Source organism: Antechinus flavipes, chromosome 4 (genome assembly GCF_016432865.1).
Source record: "Antechinus flavipes isolate AdamAnt ecotype Samford, QLD, Australia chromosome 4, AdamAnt_v2, whole genome shotgun sequence".
Lineage (NCBI taxonomy): Eukaryota > Metazoa > Chordata > Mammalia > Dasyuromorphia > Dasyuridae > Antechinus > Antechinus flavipes.
Window position 1 is genome coordinate 69,525,614 of NC_067401.1, and position 15,991 is coordinate 69,541,604.

General features: G+C 34.1%; 1 protein-coding gene across 2 annotated transcripts in view; it reads left to right on the forward strand.

Moving 5' to 3' along the window:
* Positions 1-15,991, forward strand: part of DPYD (dihydropyrimidine dehydrogenase) — a 1,007,953-nt gene that overhangs the window by 592,132 nt on the left and 399,830 nt on the right. For both annotated transcript variants that reach the window (XM_051993281.1, XM_051993280.1), the window contains exon 14: positions 11,152-11,316. In XM_051993281.1, the coding sequence (XP_051849241.1) occupies positions 11,152-11,316 (165 nt within the window). The remainder of the gene's footprint in view (positions 1-11,151; positions 11,317-15,991) is intronic.

Sequence of the window (15,991 nt, forward strand, 5' to 3'; positions counted from 1 at the left end):
TAGTTATTGTTATTTATTACATAATAAATATCCCCAGCATTTAGCATAATGCCTGACCCATAGTAGGGACTTAATATATGTTTACTGATTGATTGGTTGGTTGATGGATCAGGATTTAATTTCCTGACATAAATTGCAATCTATTCTCAATTGGTATTAGAGTTAAAAATGTCTTTGTTAAATTTAATGCAGTGGCCAGATAGACTTCTGAGGTTGGTGAGTTTTTTATGAATATTGTCTCTAGCCACTTTGATTTGCTAGTACATTAATTATCTTAATTCACACACTTATGATAATTATTTGAACTAATTATTGTAAAAGGATTATGGGAATTTTGAAGTTGTTCCTTCCCTGCCTTTTAAAAAAACATTCTTTAGTATTTTCCATGCCTTTTTCACTTTTGTATGAAAGAAAAAAAAAAAAGAAAAATCAATGTTAAGTCTTCCCCCCCATCCCAATAACTCTTATGATGAATTATAGTGACTGAGGATTAGGAAGGTATACAATAAAATAGAATACAAGAAGTAAGGAGAGATAGAATACCTTTTAAATAATATATAATATAATTAATATATCATATTATATATATATATATATACACAAATAATGATTTCATCAGATGATTACTAGTACCAATAGCCAATAACAGTCTATCAACACTTCATTCTCTTTAGTTTTCGTCCATATTTTTCTCTAACCTCCATAGACAATACTAGATTATTTTTTATTATGATTTCTCCTCCCAAAGAGCTATCCCTTATATTAATAAAAAAAAGAGAAAGGAACAATTTGGTGAAATTAACACAACTAAAAAGACTGATACTATATGCTCCATTCTATAACCATAATTCCCCAACTCTGCAGAATAGTGGAAAAGGTGGTAGGTATTTATACTCTAAATCAAGTTGCATTTGTTACAATGAATGTTCTGAGAATCTGTTGGATAGTACCATGATAGTTGTGTTGGGGAAGGAGGGAGAACTCAAAGATTATTCAGATCTTTCCTTAAGTATATAAGTATCATCTTGGCTCTAGTTACTTGGGTGACTAAGTTATTATTAGTGAAGTCTTATGTTTTTCCCTTTTGTGCTCTAAACTTGAACCAACTGTACTTTATAATGAGTGCTTAAGTAACTTTAAATTAGGTTCCTACTGTTAAGATCATAGGGTTTATAGATTCAAAGATGAAAGGAAATGTAGAGGTCATCTTTTCCAGCCCCCCTACTGAATGCAATCTGTTATATTCTCCCACCTCTTCTTCCCTCCTCATGTAGCAAGGGGCCATCTAGTATATTGTACCACCTTTCATTTTTCAACCTCCTATAGCACTCTGATTAAAGAAGGTAAACTTTGTTTTCCCTACTGGATATTTTAAACATAACAGAATACATTTTAAACATAGTTGAGCTGGGAGATATTGTTGTTAGGGTTTTTTTGTTTTTGATTTTTATTTTTTTCGCTCTCCCTCCATTCTGTGGCATTGTCTACTGGGCAGTCTTCTCCTCAAGGAAGAATATAGCAATATTCAGAATACTTTATTCTGCCCTAATTACAGATGACTTACTTTTCCCTACACAATAATGTAGGTAGCACCTATGTATAGCAAATCAACCTTGAATGTTTTTCTCTTTCTATTCTTGTAAAAGTTACACTGGTAAAATCCCCCATTCCCAAATGTTATTATATCAAAAGTTCTGTTCAGCAAAAATGCCCATGTTTAAAGGGATGACCCAGAGAAGGGATCTGGTTATAATAAATTGTATTAAATGGAAAAACTCTCAAGAACATATTCATTCACAGGGCCGTGTCCTCATAGAAACACACTCAGTTAACAAAAGCACTGAGCCAAAATATACACTATCAGCTAGATAGTATGCCAAGGTCTACATATGGTACAGAGTAGAGGACATGGTTGAAAGTTAAGAAAGTTAGGAAACCTGGATTCAAACTGTATCATGTGGCAAAGACAAGCTGTGAATATCAATGAGTGGTGAATGGAGAAAATGGGTAGCAGCAGGAGTGTGTTGGTAAATATTTAACTATTTGTTTTCCAGAAAAAATACATACATACATACATATACACATACCATTTATACATACACATAAGACACATTTAAGTTTAATCTATGTTGTTAACTTTTTTTCATCATTTTAAGTCTAGACAGCAAAATAAGAAATCAAACCTTGATTTATAATATTTGTTGATTTTCATAGTATAAATCCTCACACTGAAAATTTAATAAACTGTACTTGTGAGCTGGTGTGAACTGGCTCCAGCATATCCTAGGTAGGAGATAGAAGGATATTAACAAAGTAAAAGATGCAAACAGGAATGTAATGAGTAAGAAAAGCAAGGATGTAAAATCAGAATGTTTATGCTCCTTTCAAATTAGAGATAAAAATTTGTGGAGCAGGAAGACATGCAGAGGGGTAGCTTGCTTTATTCAAATAAATGTAAAAGCTTTTTAAAATGGCCCTTCAAACAGTAACCAGGGATTTTTTGCTTACATATGAATTTTATTTTCAAATTCTTTACTTGGACTATGTTTAGGGAACATCTAGCTGCCAGGATAGCTTGGACTTGTGGGTTAGAGAAGCTATCTCAGCTAATATGTGATAGAGTTTTCAATTTACTACATGTCCCTAGAATCCATGAACAAAATCATTTTTTAATCAACCTGGAATTTTATTTTTTTATTTGCCTCACTTGATTGTCTGCAAAAACTTTATAGGACCTCAGATATTTTTATAGTCACTTATCAACCCATCACTGAAAAGCTCTATTTCTCTATTCACTATAAGGCCATTGTGGCTATCTTTCCTCTAGCAGTAACCATGGTAACACTAGGAAGCTTAAACCACTTAATGAACATAACAGTATACTTCTTTGGTATAAGGAGGTCAAGTAAATGAACTTTTTTTTAAGTTATCATTTCATTAACCATGAAGATCTCTGCAATACTTTCATACTGTTGACTACTATATCTTCCCTAATATTCTTATTTCCTTTGAGTCCTCAATCTTACACTCATTTTATTCTTCTGCTACTTCTCAAATGGCTCATTTTCTTTGTCAAATGATGAATATTATTCATCCTTCTCTTTCTTATATGTGAACCTTTCTCTCTAGTCCTTGTCTCTAACCTTCCTTTCCTTTCTCCCTAGTTTGTTAAATACTTATAAAGCTTCAATTATCTCATCAACATTTTCATTATTCAAAAATTCTTCATTCTGGTATCACCTCTAAGCAGAAAATGAACAAAATTGTATCTCTAACTCTACATTTTTTCCTGAGTTCTAACTAGGTAGTTAGATACCATAGTGAATAGAATATTAGAATTGGAGTCAGGAAGACCAAAATTCAAATTCTATCGCAGATACTTGCTAGTTTAAGTGACCATAGATAGGCAAATGAAAATAATAGCCCTTGCCATAATTGTTGTGAGGATCAAATGAGATAACATATTTTAAAAGGGTTTTAAACATTAGCCATAATTATTAAGTATTATACCTTTTCCCCTAATTATTCTACCAGTAACTCAGTCTCAATGTGTCCAAATTCTGATCATCTTAACCCCTAAACTTTCTACTCCCACTAATAATAATGTAATAGAGAAAGAAAGACAATAACAGTCCATGCCCTTGTGAAATATTATTTAATTATTGATTGTTTGTTGATGATCCTGTTCTTTAATTACAGATATAGTTTAGTTCTTATAAATTATTGTAAATTAGGAAGTGTATGAAATTCTGTGAAGTCTGACAGGAAATTGGCTCCAGCCAGCCTGTAACTAAATTCCCTATTTACACAACTCCTGTACAGAGTTCAACTAACAGGCTAAGTTCTTCATTTTTACTAAAAGAAAAATTGTGACTTAGCGATCACAGGAAGGATAGATTTCTGGGGGCTGGAAAACCTCCATGGTGTGAGTGTTGTTCACCCATCAAGTGTCTCCATTCCTATGAAAATTCCCTGTTCTTGATGTAGGATGGCTTTCCATGATGGCAATGGAGAAGTCCCAATCAATCAATGTCGTTTGTGATGTTCCTCATTTACACCTGTAAAAATGCTCTGTAAACTCTGTTCTGTGTTTCTAATCACTGAGAGATTATGACCTGATTTATTGGCAATTGTCAACCTTGCTATTAAATCATTATACTCAGAAGTTTTGTGCTTCAGACTTTTCCTCTTTATATGATAAATCATCATCCTCAAGGAGATCACTTTGAAATAGGGGAAATAAGATAAAAACATCTTTGCATAAACAAGTTACATAAAGGGTAAATCTCAGGTAGTTTTGTGAGGAAAGCATAGATGTTAAGAACTAAGAAATACTTCTTGCAGAAAGTTGGATTTTACTTAGGGCCTGGAGGAAATTGGGGAATCTACAATCCAGATATAGGAAGAGTGCATAGATTGCGAAAATGTTTGGTGTTAGGGGATGAAGTATCATGAACAAAGAAGCCAGCATAGAGACAACAATTGAATCCATGGGAGAAAATGGAGTCATTAAGCAAAACAGGATAGAGGAAAATAACTATTTAGTGGGTGGGTACAAACTGGATGAAGCTCCAGGTCTAGCAAAAGAGATTGAGAAGGAGTAATTAGACAGGCAGGAAGAAAATCAGTGTCATAAAAACCTAGAGGGAAGAGAATATTCAGAAGAGGGTGATTGACAATGTCACAGGCTGTAGAGAAGCCAAGAAGAATGAGAACTAGAAAAGACCATTCAATTTGGTAATTATAAAATCATTCCTAACTTTGTAGAGATTTAATAAAAGATGATATTGGAAACCTGACTGAGCAGAGTTAAGAGTGGGACCATAGGAAGAGGAGTCACTGATTGTAAATGACTTTCTAAAGGAGGTTAGCTCTAAGCTAAAGGACAGATATGGAATAATATTGCAAGTTGAGAAGTTTAAATCAAATAAGAAGGTGGAGGAGACACGGTATTATTTCTAGGTAGCAAGGAAGCAACTAGTGAAGATTAGTGAGAGAGGGATGTGATAGATTCGGCAATCTTTTGGAAAAGATTAAATGGAGTGAGAACTTGTGTCCATGTTATGGGGGGAGGGGGGAAAGCAGATGAAAGAGTGCTTTTTTCATGTAAAAGAGAAATAAAGGAAGAAAAAGTTGCAAAAGATATTTGAATCAGGAAAAAAGAGAAAGAGGAGTGAGTTCTTGGCAAAGGGCCCTAGTTTGTTTGTTTGTTTCTTTCTTTCTTTCATTTTTCAGTAAAATATGAGACAAATTTCTTATCTGGGAAGATGAGGAAAGTTGCAACTATGGGAGATTTGAGGATTGTTGAGAAAGTTTGAAAAAGCTGCTGTGCGAATTAGGATAGTGAATTATGTAAGATAGTGCCTTGCTATAGTGAAAGCCCAAAGTTTGTTGTAGCACAGGTCAGCATAGCTTTATAACATTTCCAGCTTCATAGGAATGTACCAAAGTGAAGGCAATAAATGATGGGGATGGTTTAAGGATGTATTTGGAACAGCAAGTTCAATAGTAGGTCAAAGTAATAGAAGGGATATGGTAAAATGGAATTGAAGTGCTTTGTGATTTAATAAGAGTTCAAGGTGGAAAAAGATGTAAAGTATATTTAGTTCTGAGGCGATATTTTAGGAAAGGACTGTAATGACTGGATTAGAAATCATGGTGAGGATAAAACTTATAAAGCCAGGAATGATAAAAGATTATGATCAGATAAAGGAAATTCAGAGATAGAAAACAGGAAAGCAGAATATTCCTAAATGATGAGATCATAGTCTGAATATATCTGCCCATACTTGAGATGGCATGGAAGACTAGGTTCTGATGAGTAGAGATGGAGAGGAACAAGTAAAAGCTCAACTAGGACTACAAGAAGGGGAGTGGGAAAACAGGATCTTAGTCTCAGGGAGTAAGGAGAAAAAAAAAGGTTTAAGGTAAAATTGAGTTTGTTATCTAGGGAACAGACATTTCAGAGAGCACAATGGGTATATTTGGAGTGGGTCATAGGATGTTGGTGGGGATCCAGTGAGGGGAACAGGAATAAGTGAGTTGTCAGTGGGGGCTTGGGAAATGAGGTTTATACAATGATAGCTATCTGTTCAGAATCACAGGGATGAGGAGAGTATGATGCTGTGGCAGTGCGTTAGCCATTGAGGAATAAATTCAGACAGATTATCATGGCAGGGGAGAAGTATCTGTGTGTGTGAAACAAGTAAGAGCGTGAGCCAGTAGGGGATAATGAGAAGCTTAGCTGAGCCTCTTTTTTTATGTGAAAGAGAAATAAATACTATTTAATCTAATAATATAAGTGGGAAACTTCAGAGATCTGGGAGGACATAGACATAGCCTTTTCAGGTTATAGTAGGTCCAAAGTGAAGTATGATCATCTCAGTGGGTGGTTAAGAGAGAGTAAAGATCATAGATAAATCAATTCACTTTATTTATGATGTATGATGAACTTTCATCTATTATAATAACTGCTATTACATTTGTTTATTTTTATTCTAAATCCCTCAAGCAATACTGATATGATTTTACCCACTTACTATTAAACCTTCCTTCCAAAAAAATGTCAATATATGATAGTACCCAAGCTTCATATTCCCAAGCCAGTAACTTGAGTAAATTATTGTCAGATTTGTAATGGTCTGAACTCATTGAAATAATAATAATAACTCATGTTTATATGCTTTACTATTTGTAACGTTATTATGAGGCAAGTAGTGATTGTGCTTATGTACAGATGAGGAAGCTAGGGTTTATGGGAATTGTGTCTTATACAAGATCACGTGATTATGTCAGTGCCAGTTTTTCAGATATACAAATCCAAGACTCATTTCACTGTTTCAAAAAGCCATGCAGAAATCTATTTTATGCAAATATCCATTCATTGTTCATTCTGTTTAGCTTCTTTTCAGCGCTCTGAAGTCAATGGAAAGATTTACTGGAAAAGTATAGAGGGTACTGAGGTTGAGAACAGAAGATAGCAAATAGAGTGCTAGAGCTACAATCAAGAAGACTTAGATTTAAATCCTATCACAGTCTGTGTGAGAAAATGTTTATCCAAGTTTTGGAAACAATACATGCACTTGGTCTTGAATCCATGCAGGGACTGCATCAGGCCAGTCATATGCTGATGAGTACTGAACTCCCCTTGACCAATAACAATTCTCTGTCACAAACAAAACAAGTTTCATTTTAGAATCTTATGAGAGTTTAAGAATATTTTTTCCAACTGTCATCTTTCTTCTTTCCAAATGTTTCCCTTCCTTCATCATCATTTTTTTCGGATTCTTCTTAATATTGATTTTTTCCTAGTCTTGACAGTAATGATGTTATGAGGCATGTCATAAAGTAATTAATATTGTGTTATCTAATGGAACAGTGGATACAGCACTAGACTTCAACTCAGAACACCTTGGTTCAAATACCAGCTCAGTCAATGCAACCAAGATTAGAAAGAAAGCAGAAAGCTGAGATAAAGGCTTCTGTTTCTGATAAAGGCTTCATTTCTAAAATACATAGAGAATTGACTCAAATTTATAAGAATATAAGCCATTCTCCAGGTAATAAATGGTCAAAACATAATTTTTAGATGAAATTAAAGCCATTTCTAATTGTATGAAAAAGTGCTTTAAATCACTCTTGATTAGAGAAATGCAAATTGAGACAACTCTGAGGTACTACTATACACCTCTCAAAATTGGCTGAGATGAGGAAAAGATAATGATAAATATTGGAAGAGATATGGGAAAGCATTGTTGATGGAGTTGTGAACTAATCCAATCATTCTGGAGAGCAATTTGCAACAGTGTCCAAGGGCTATCCTTTGATCCAGCAGTGTCTCTATACTAAGATAAAAAAAAAAAAAGGGAAAAGGACCCACATGTGCAAAAATGTTTGTAGTGGCAAGGAACTAGAAACTGAGTAGATGTCCATCATTTGGGATATGGCTGAATAAGTTATAATATATGAATGTGATAAAATGTTCTATAAGAAACAATCAGTAGAATAATTTCAGAAAGGCCTAGAGAGACTTTTATGAACTGATTCTAAGTGAAGTAAGTAGAAACAAGAGAACATTGTACACCTCAACAAGATTATTTGATGATCAACTGAGATGAACTTGCCTATTTTCAACAATGAGGTGATTCAAGGAAATCTCCATTGACTTTTTTCCATTAGAAGTCTATTGTATCCATCTGTATCCAGAGAGAAGACTTGTTATTGCTGTTTGTTTTTCTTTTCTGTGTTTGTTTTTCCCTTCTTTGATCTGATTTTTCTTGATAAATACAGCCTGATAAATACAGAAATGCGTATAGATGAATTGTACATATTTAACTTATACTGGATTGCTTGTTATCTAGGAGAGGGGGGAAGAATCAAAGAGGGAGAAAAATTTAAAACACAAGGTTTTGCCAAAGTGAATGCTGAAAACTATCTTTGCATCTTGTTCCATGAATTTGAGACTAGCCAGGGCTATAGATGCAGAGAGAAGTGAACCAGAAAAGTCAAATTTCTACCAAAAATAATTTGTTTTACCTTTCCAAAAGGAAAGAGAAAAGAAAATTTATATGGATTTTTGGGAGAGAGGGAGGTGTATCATAAATTCAAAAGACCCACGTTCTAATTTCATCTCCAAAACATTGTGATGCTGTGCAAATCATTTAACTTCTCTGCACCTCAGTTTCTTCATTTGCAAAATGGGGACAAAAACATTTGTTCTCCTGGTCTCAGAGGATTGCTGTGATGAAAACACTTAATAAGGTTTAAAGCTCTATTTAAAGATGAGTGATTATAATTGAAGAGTCTCTTTCTTGTCTTTTGGGTAGTTAGATTTCCTCTGTCTTTCTCTAAGCATTTATCTTGATTACTAACTATGTATTAATACGGATCCAAGGAATAGTATTAGCTCAAAAACAGTTAAACTATTACTCCTCTGAGGGATATTTGCATTTTAGTTTAGGACTTTAGGAGGTTGAAAAACCTTTTTAAACCCCCCCAAAATGAACTTCTATTTGTGCAATCAAAGACCTTTTCAGGCTAGTGAGACAGATGTTTGTAGAGCAGGAAAACCTACCTTGCAATCTTCAAATCACAGCTTGCCAATTTTCTAAGATTGATCTTTCCTTATAGATCCTTTAGGGAACCTTAGATTGCAACTTTTAGAACTGCCATTAGGAGTATGTGCAGTGGCTGTCCAAGGCAATTAATTGGGTCTCATATTCCTCAGGCTATCGGCAACTCTGACATCTTCTTGATAATTTGCATTACCAAATCCTGTACATAATCCTAGAATTCTAGGAAGAATCTGGTGACATGAATCTAACCTAAGATGCAGTCATTTGATTTAACCACAGTTGACCACATTTATGAGTGACCCAGTTGTCAGAAGGGTCTTTGGAAGGTACTCTGCCTTATATTGCCTAAGGGATTCACTACCAAGTGGTGAAAATTTGGAAAACAGTCTCAGACTGGACTTCAGGGGAAAATGAGTCAATAAATAAATAAAACTCTCCTCTGGACTCTTGATTTGTCTTTGTCCAGATTTCCTGACTCTGAGCATACAAGATGAGGGCATTGTAAAGACATCTTCCTCTAAAGTAGCTAATGAAATGCAAGATATACTGAAATGCAAACTATATCTTCTGAGATTGGCACTTTTTAATCCAACATTTGCCAAAATAAAAATCTGGCAGATTGCTTTTGAACCTTCTGGAGAGAGCCTACAGGTCTTTTTCCCCATAAAGATTATGGGAAAATTGGTAGGAAGAGACAAATCATAGTGTGGGCTGATGATGTTACAAAATGATTACAATAGAAGTAGAATGATAATGAATAAAAATTAACTGGTATGATTTCTATAAGTCTAAATGTACATATTTGCAAAGGCATCATTGTAACATTTATGCAATTTATTTTATAATATACTAATTCAAATGTAAAAATGGATGTAAATTACCAGAAATTAACATGCAATGTGAAGAAAAGTCCTTTTATCCTCTGCAACTGTAGCATTTGGCAGATTCAGGAATAAATAATCTTTTGTGGCAAGGGTATGCCTTATCAAACATATGCAGATCAGCACTAATTAATGCTAATTAAGGTTTCCTGTCTATCTAGTTGGAAAAACGTCCAAATGTTATGAAATCCAGTTAGTATGCCTATTACGCTAATTGTTTTATATGGGGTGGTTCTTAATTAAAATATGTAAATTGACCTTAATTGCTATATACTAATGGGGGTTCATGTTATCTCACTAAAAGTGACAAGATGGTGAGGAGGGGTACTTAAATGACTAATTCTGATAAATCCTTAACTAAATGACCTTTACTCAAAATTATTTTTAATTAGAAGTTGGCAAAAGAAACATTTTTTCCTTCTTTGTTTCTTTTTAGTTTTAAATAATGTCAGAAATGTTACTGTTCTTCGTTAATATAACCATAGAAGCAGTTGTGGATTGTTAATTATACTTAACAAGCATGTTAATTTTACTGTTTACTGTTTATAGTTTATCATGAAGTTATTGATATCCTCATTTTAGTCTTGGGAAAAGTGGCTTTCTTCCCACTGAATTTGCATTTATGACTGCAACTCTATAGATAATCTGACCCAGCTCCAGTGGTTTAAAAAAAAAATTGCACAAAATTCAATGAACTATCAATGCCTCAAGCATTTCTTGGATGACTTGATTTTTTGCTAAAAAGGAATTCCAAAGCAAATCTTTCTAAATTAACATAAAGCCACACTTTAAATCTTACTTAATTCAATGGAAAAAGATTTTTATGGATTCTTTTACAATATGCCCACAATGTATTTGTTCTTCACTGAATCTCCAGTAAGTGAAAAAAGGAAACCATTTCTATCATACTCCAAATCAATGTAAGCAGTATTTGAATATCTTTATATCCCTATATTATATCTGGATTATAGAAAAAGATTTTGCTCAGTCCATAGCATATTTGAATTTAGCCTTCCATCTGAAATCATATGTTCAATTTAACTATAATTTAAAGCACATTTCTTGAATTTTTATCCTGGAAAATATGAGCTATGAGAAAAGACTTAGTAAGTCATTGTTATGTTGAAGGGAATAGATAATAAAAACTGCAATGTTAGATTGCAAAAATGATAGTCAAAGTCTTTTTCTTTCAACAGGACATTGTGACTAATGTTTCACCAAGGATCATCCGGGGCACCACCTCAGGCCCTGTGTATGGCCCAGGACAAAGCTCCTTCCTTAATATCGAGCTCATCAGTGAGAAAACTGCAGCATATTGGTGTCAATGTATCAGTGAACTAAAGGCCGACTTTCCTGACAACGTAAGTGCAATTTAACGTTTAAAACAAGAGAACTGGCGTAGGTTGGAGAATGTTTATTTAAACATCCAATTTATCGGTTCATAAATATTAATACACATAATATATTTTATTAAAGAATCTGCCAGTTGCTTTGCTGATGCTAAGAAAGATAAAAACGATAGAAAACTCAAGAGCTCATAAAAATCCTTCACGACGGGAGGCTTTGTTATAAATGGGGATATGCAGATGGAAAAAAGTCTCTCCATCAACAGGGGGATAGGGAGTGGAATTCTTATGTTTTGAGCTGCTCTCCCCTGTGTGTGGCAAGGATTTATAAAGGTGATGACCTTAGGAAGAGATTGTGGGCTCTGAGCTTCATTTGTAAGAACGAGAATCAGAGCTGCTGCTGCTCTCTCTTTCCTTGGGATATCATTCACTACAAATAATCTCTTCTTATTATGAGTCAAACACTTTGAAAAATACCCTCTCTTAATCTGGTAAAAAGCTGTTTTGAAATGATGCCGGATATGATAAGGATGAAGACATGCATTCAACTCTATTTAGGAATTTTTGTACAGAGTAGATTTTTTTTTTCAAGACAGGAGTGTTTATTTCCTTTTCTCATCTCCCCTAGGCATTCCTTAATACTTATGATTACTTCTCATCCCTTTTCTTTGCAGAAGCTATGGGTAGGGTACATTGCATATGATTTCAAAAATTTTCAATGTATTCATTAGTTTTGCTAAACTGTTTGCCCTCTTTTTTTATTATTTGTTATAAAGAAATAGCTTTCAGAGAAGGATTTAAAGAAAGACATACAGGAAAAAGCCCAAATAAATCAATTAAAATTTATTTTCAAAATACTCTTTTCTCCCTTTGTCTATGTTTTAAAAGATACTCTGATAGTCCATTGATTGAAAAAAAAATCATCTTGGGTTAAAGCAGAATAAATTGACTAATATTTTGTTCAAGACCTAATAATAATTTAAAAAAAAATAGGACTCTAGCCTCCCTTTCCTCCAAAATACAGCATAGGGTCTCTTGAGAACACAACAATTATTTCCCTAGGCCTACCAGTGAAATAGAAGAGTGATATCAAGCTCCAAGAGAAATAGAGTACAACTACAAGGTACATAAGGATCCATTAAGGCTGAATATTGACTAGGAAAAATACGCATTAACATTTTCTATATACTACAATATTTTTATTTATTTTCTTAAATATTTCCTCATTGAATTTTAATCTGGTTCCAGCCACACTGGTGTGTGGATCATGTGTTTGATAGCTATTAAATTAAATTATTGTCTATATATTATAGAATATTTTATGGTTTAAAGAAATCTAGCCTAAGCATTGATTTATATGGCTGAATAACCTGGAAGCCAGAATTAGTCTGGGTCTCAAAGTAAGTTAGTCATAATCATTTTCCACCTACTCTCTATAGATTTATTTAATTATTTACATGTTAGCTTCCAAATCAAAATATGATCTCCTATGGGACAAGGATTCTTTTTTGTCTTTCTTTACATCCTCATCATTTAGCACAGTGCCTGACAAATGATGAACACTTGTTAAATGCTACTGATTGATGGATCATAGAGCCAGTGGTTCAATACCATAATATTGAGTATTAAATTTCCTTGAATATGTTATGTTAGTTTCCTTTGATTGTTCTACCTCAGTTTCCCTAATTGTTCTACCTCAATTTCCCTGAATTGTTCTGCCTCAGTCCCCCTGGTTGCAACATCTCCCCCTCCTAACCAGTAGGACTCCTATAATTTAGGACTGGCTACTCTAAAGTTTTAAACTATAAATGTTTAATCCCAGATAAGGGGAAGATTTTCTATTTTAGCCATCATGGCTCCAAACCTTCCCAACTTGTCAGAATGTCCAGTGCTCACTCTGCCTTCCCCTTTCTGTTTTTGTTCTCCCCTATCGTTAAAACCCTATAAACAATCTCTGGAATCTCATTTGATACCGGATGCTTTGAGACATGAGTTTGATCCAGTCAATTAATTAAGCTCTCCAATAAATAAAATATTAAGTCTCTCATTTCTATCTTGCCTCAGTTTCTCTGGCATTACAAGTAATCCACATTTTAAGATGCTTTTCTTCTCAACCCAATATGAACTTAATGGGGCCAATTTGACCCAACTATAGATAAATAGAGTTTACTTATATATAACTGTTAAATAGCTGCATTATCTACTTTTCAAGATTTAACTATTTAGTTGATATATTCATTTAACCAGTATTTTTGAATACTCAAGATGTGCAAGGCACTGTAAACACCATACCCTAAATATGATTCTGGATTGATTAAATTCTCCTCATATCTCTAAGTTGCAAAGATAAAATTGAAGTTTATTGTCAAGAAAAAGTTTCATAGACACTAGAATTATTTTTAAAATATAATATATTGCCTTGAGAGATTATGGGTTAGCCCTCATTGGAGGCCTCTTCTGGCAAAAGTAGGATGTCCACTCTCAGGTATGTTGTAGCAAGGGTTCTTTTGCAGGTGTTACTTGAATTAGGTGGCCTGGAGTCAGAAAGATCTGAATTCAAATTTAGCATTGGATATTTACTAGCTGTTATTTTGGCTAAGTGACTTAATTATGTTTGCCTCAGTTTTCTCAACTGTAAAATGAGCTGGTGAGAGAAATGGCAAATCACTCCAGTATCCTTGCCAAGAAAACCATGTTGTTGTATTATAGGACACAGAATCACAAAGAGTCAGACATAACTAAATAGCAAAGAGAAGGAGGGCTCTTATAATAATGAGATTCTGTGGTTTTTGATCATATGAAATCAATTTAGTGTCATTATGTGGCTCAAGGTCCAGTCTTGGAGTCAAGAATAGCTGGGTTCAAGTCTAGTCTCTCGGTCATGCTGGTGTGTGACCCTGGATCTCTCAGGGCTCTCAAGGAAGTTTCTAACATGAGGAATTGAAGAAAGTGCTCATTTTCATTAATAAAGAGAATTTCCTTACCCACATATACAAGTCTAGTTCTCCATTGCTGTTATCTTAATCACTTAACTTCTAAGTGCCCCAGGCTACATAAGTCTCTAAATTGCAGACCAAGTACAGATCTGCAGTTACCCAAGGGGTTTTTCTCATTAGGATTTCTCTGTATCAACCTCTCAAATTGTGGTTCATCCATTCCTAGGAGTCCCAAAGACCCTTTCACAGGCCACACAAAGTTGATCATTTGTTTTTTTTCACTCTCTTCCTTTCACAAGAGTATGGTAGAGTTTCTTAGAGACCTGTGAAATTAAAGATTAATTTGTAATTTGAAGACTCGATTAATATTTCATCTCATTTGATATAATAAACACAAACAAACAATCTCTGGGTCCTCAACAATTTTTAAGGATGTAAAATGATCCTCAAAAAGGATCTCCAAAAGTTTGGGGGCTACTGTCCTATACCAAAGAAATGGCAAGGCCAGCTGCATGCCCTTAGTATACGGTTTTTATTGCAGCATCTTTACATGTTTTCTCACTTGGTGTAGTTTTGTTTTGTTTGTTTTTTCTTCCTGCTTACTCAAAGGCCTACAAGCTAGGATAATAAAGACTCCTAGCCTAGATAATAAAAGTCTTTATTATCTACTAGTTGGCCAACACTGACAGATCATATTTATTGACCATAGGTTGCTAAGTTCCATTGTTCTTGCCTTTGGTCACAAGATCATATCATTAGTGGTAGAAGAATTAAACTGAAATGGTGTTAATATTATCCACCCTTTTTAAATCAAGAAATGAAGGATGCAAGGGGTAAAATGACTTGGTCAAAGTCACAAATTAAGCAAAGCCATAATTTAAGTCAACTCAGTTGCTCTTACTTCTTATTCACTACTTTAGAATAAATAACTTACAGTCATCACTGCCTTCCCATGATTAGGTGATTATAAAGCACTTCAGAGACAATGAAGATTTGAACCTTGATCATTTGAAACTAATGTTTTAATATTATCTACTTTGACAAAAAAACAATTTTTGGTTGAATAGCTAATGCTATCAAATAGTGGTTGGGAGCTGAAAGAGTTCTTTTTATTAATTACGACTTTTGTAGTAATTTATCAAGTGATTAATTTATCCCTTAAATTCTCAGGGCATTAATTTCCTAAACTTTTCTTAGACTGGCCTTTTTTTTCCCTTTCTATCTCAGACTTTTCTGACACGAATACACTATAATCTGGTGACACTGCTCTTGCTCTTACACACAGCACGTTGTGCCTACTCTATGCTTTTTGCCTTCCTGTCCCCTGTATCTGAAATATTCTCTCTCCTCATCTCTGATTCCTAAATTCCCTGGTTTCCTTCAAACCTTAGCTCAAACTCCACCTTCTGTAAAAAGCCTCTCTTTCTTTTTTTTTTAATGGCAGTAAGTTTATTTATTTTTAATGTACACTGCTTTATGAATCATGTTGATAGAGAAAATCTGAGCAAAAGGGAAAAACCATGGAGAGATTTAAAAAAAAAAAACAGAAAAAAAGAAGTGAATATAACATGTGTTGATTTACATGCAGTCTCCTTAGCTATTTTTCTGGACACAGATGCCATTTTCTCCCCAATTTGGGATTGCTTTGGGTCATTGAACTACTGAGAAGAACCAGGTTTTTCGTAATTGGTCATCACATATTCTTGTTGGTATTGTGTATACTGTATTCCTATTTCTGCTTGTTTCACTCAGGA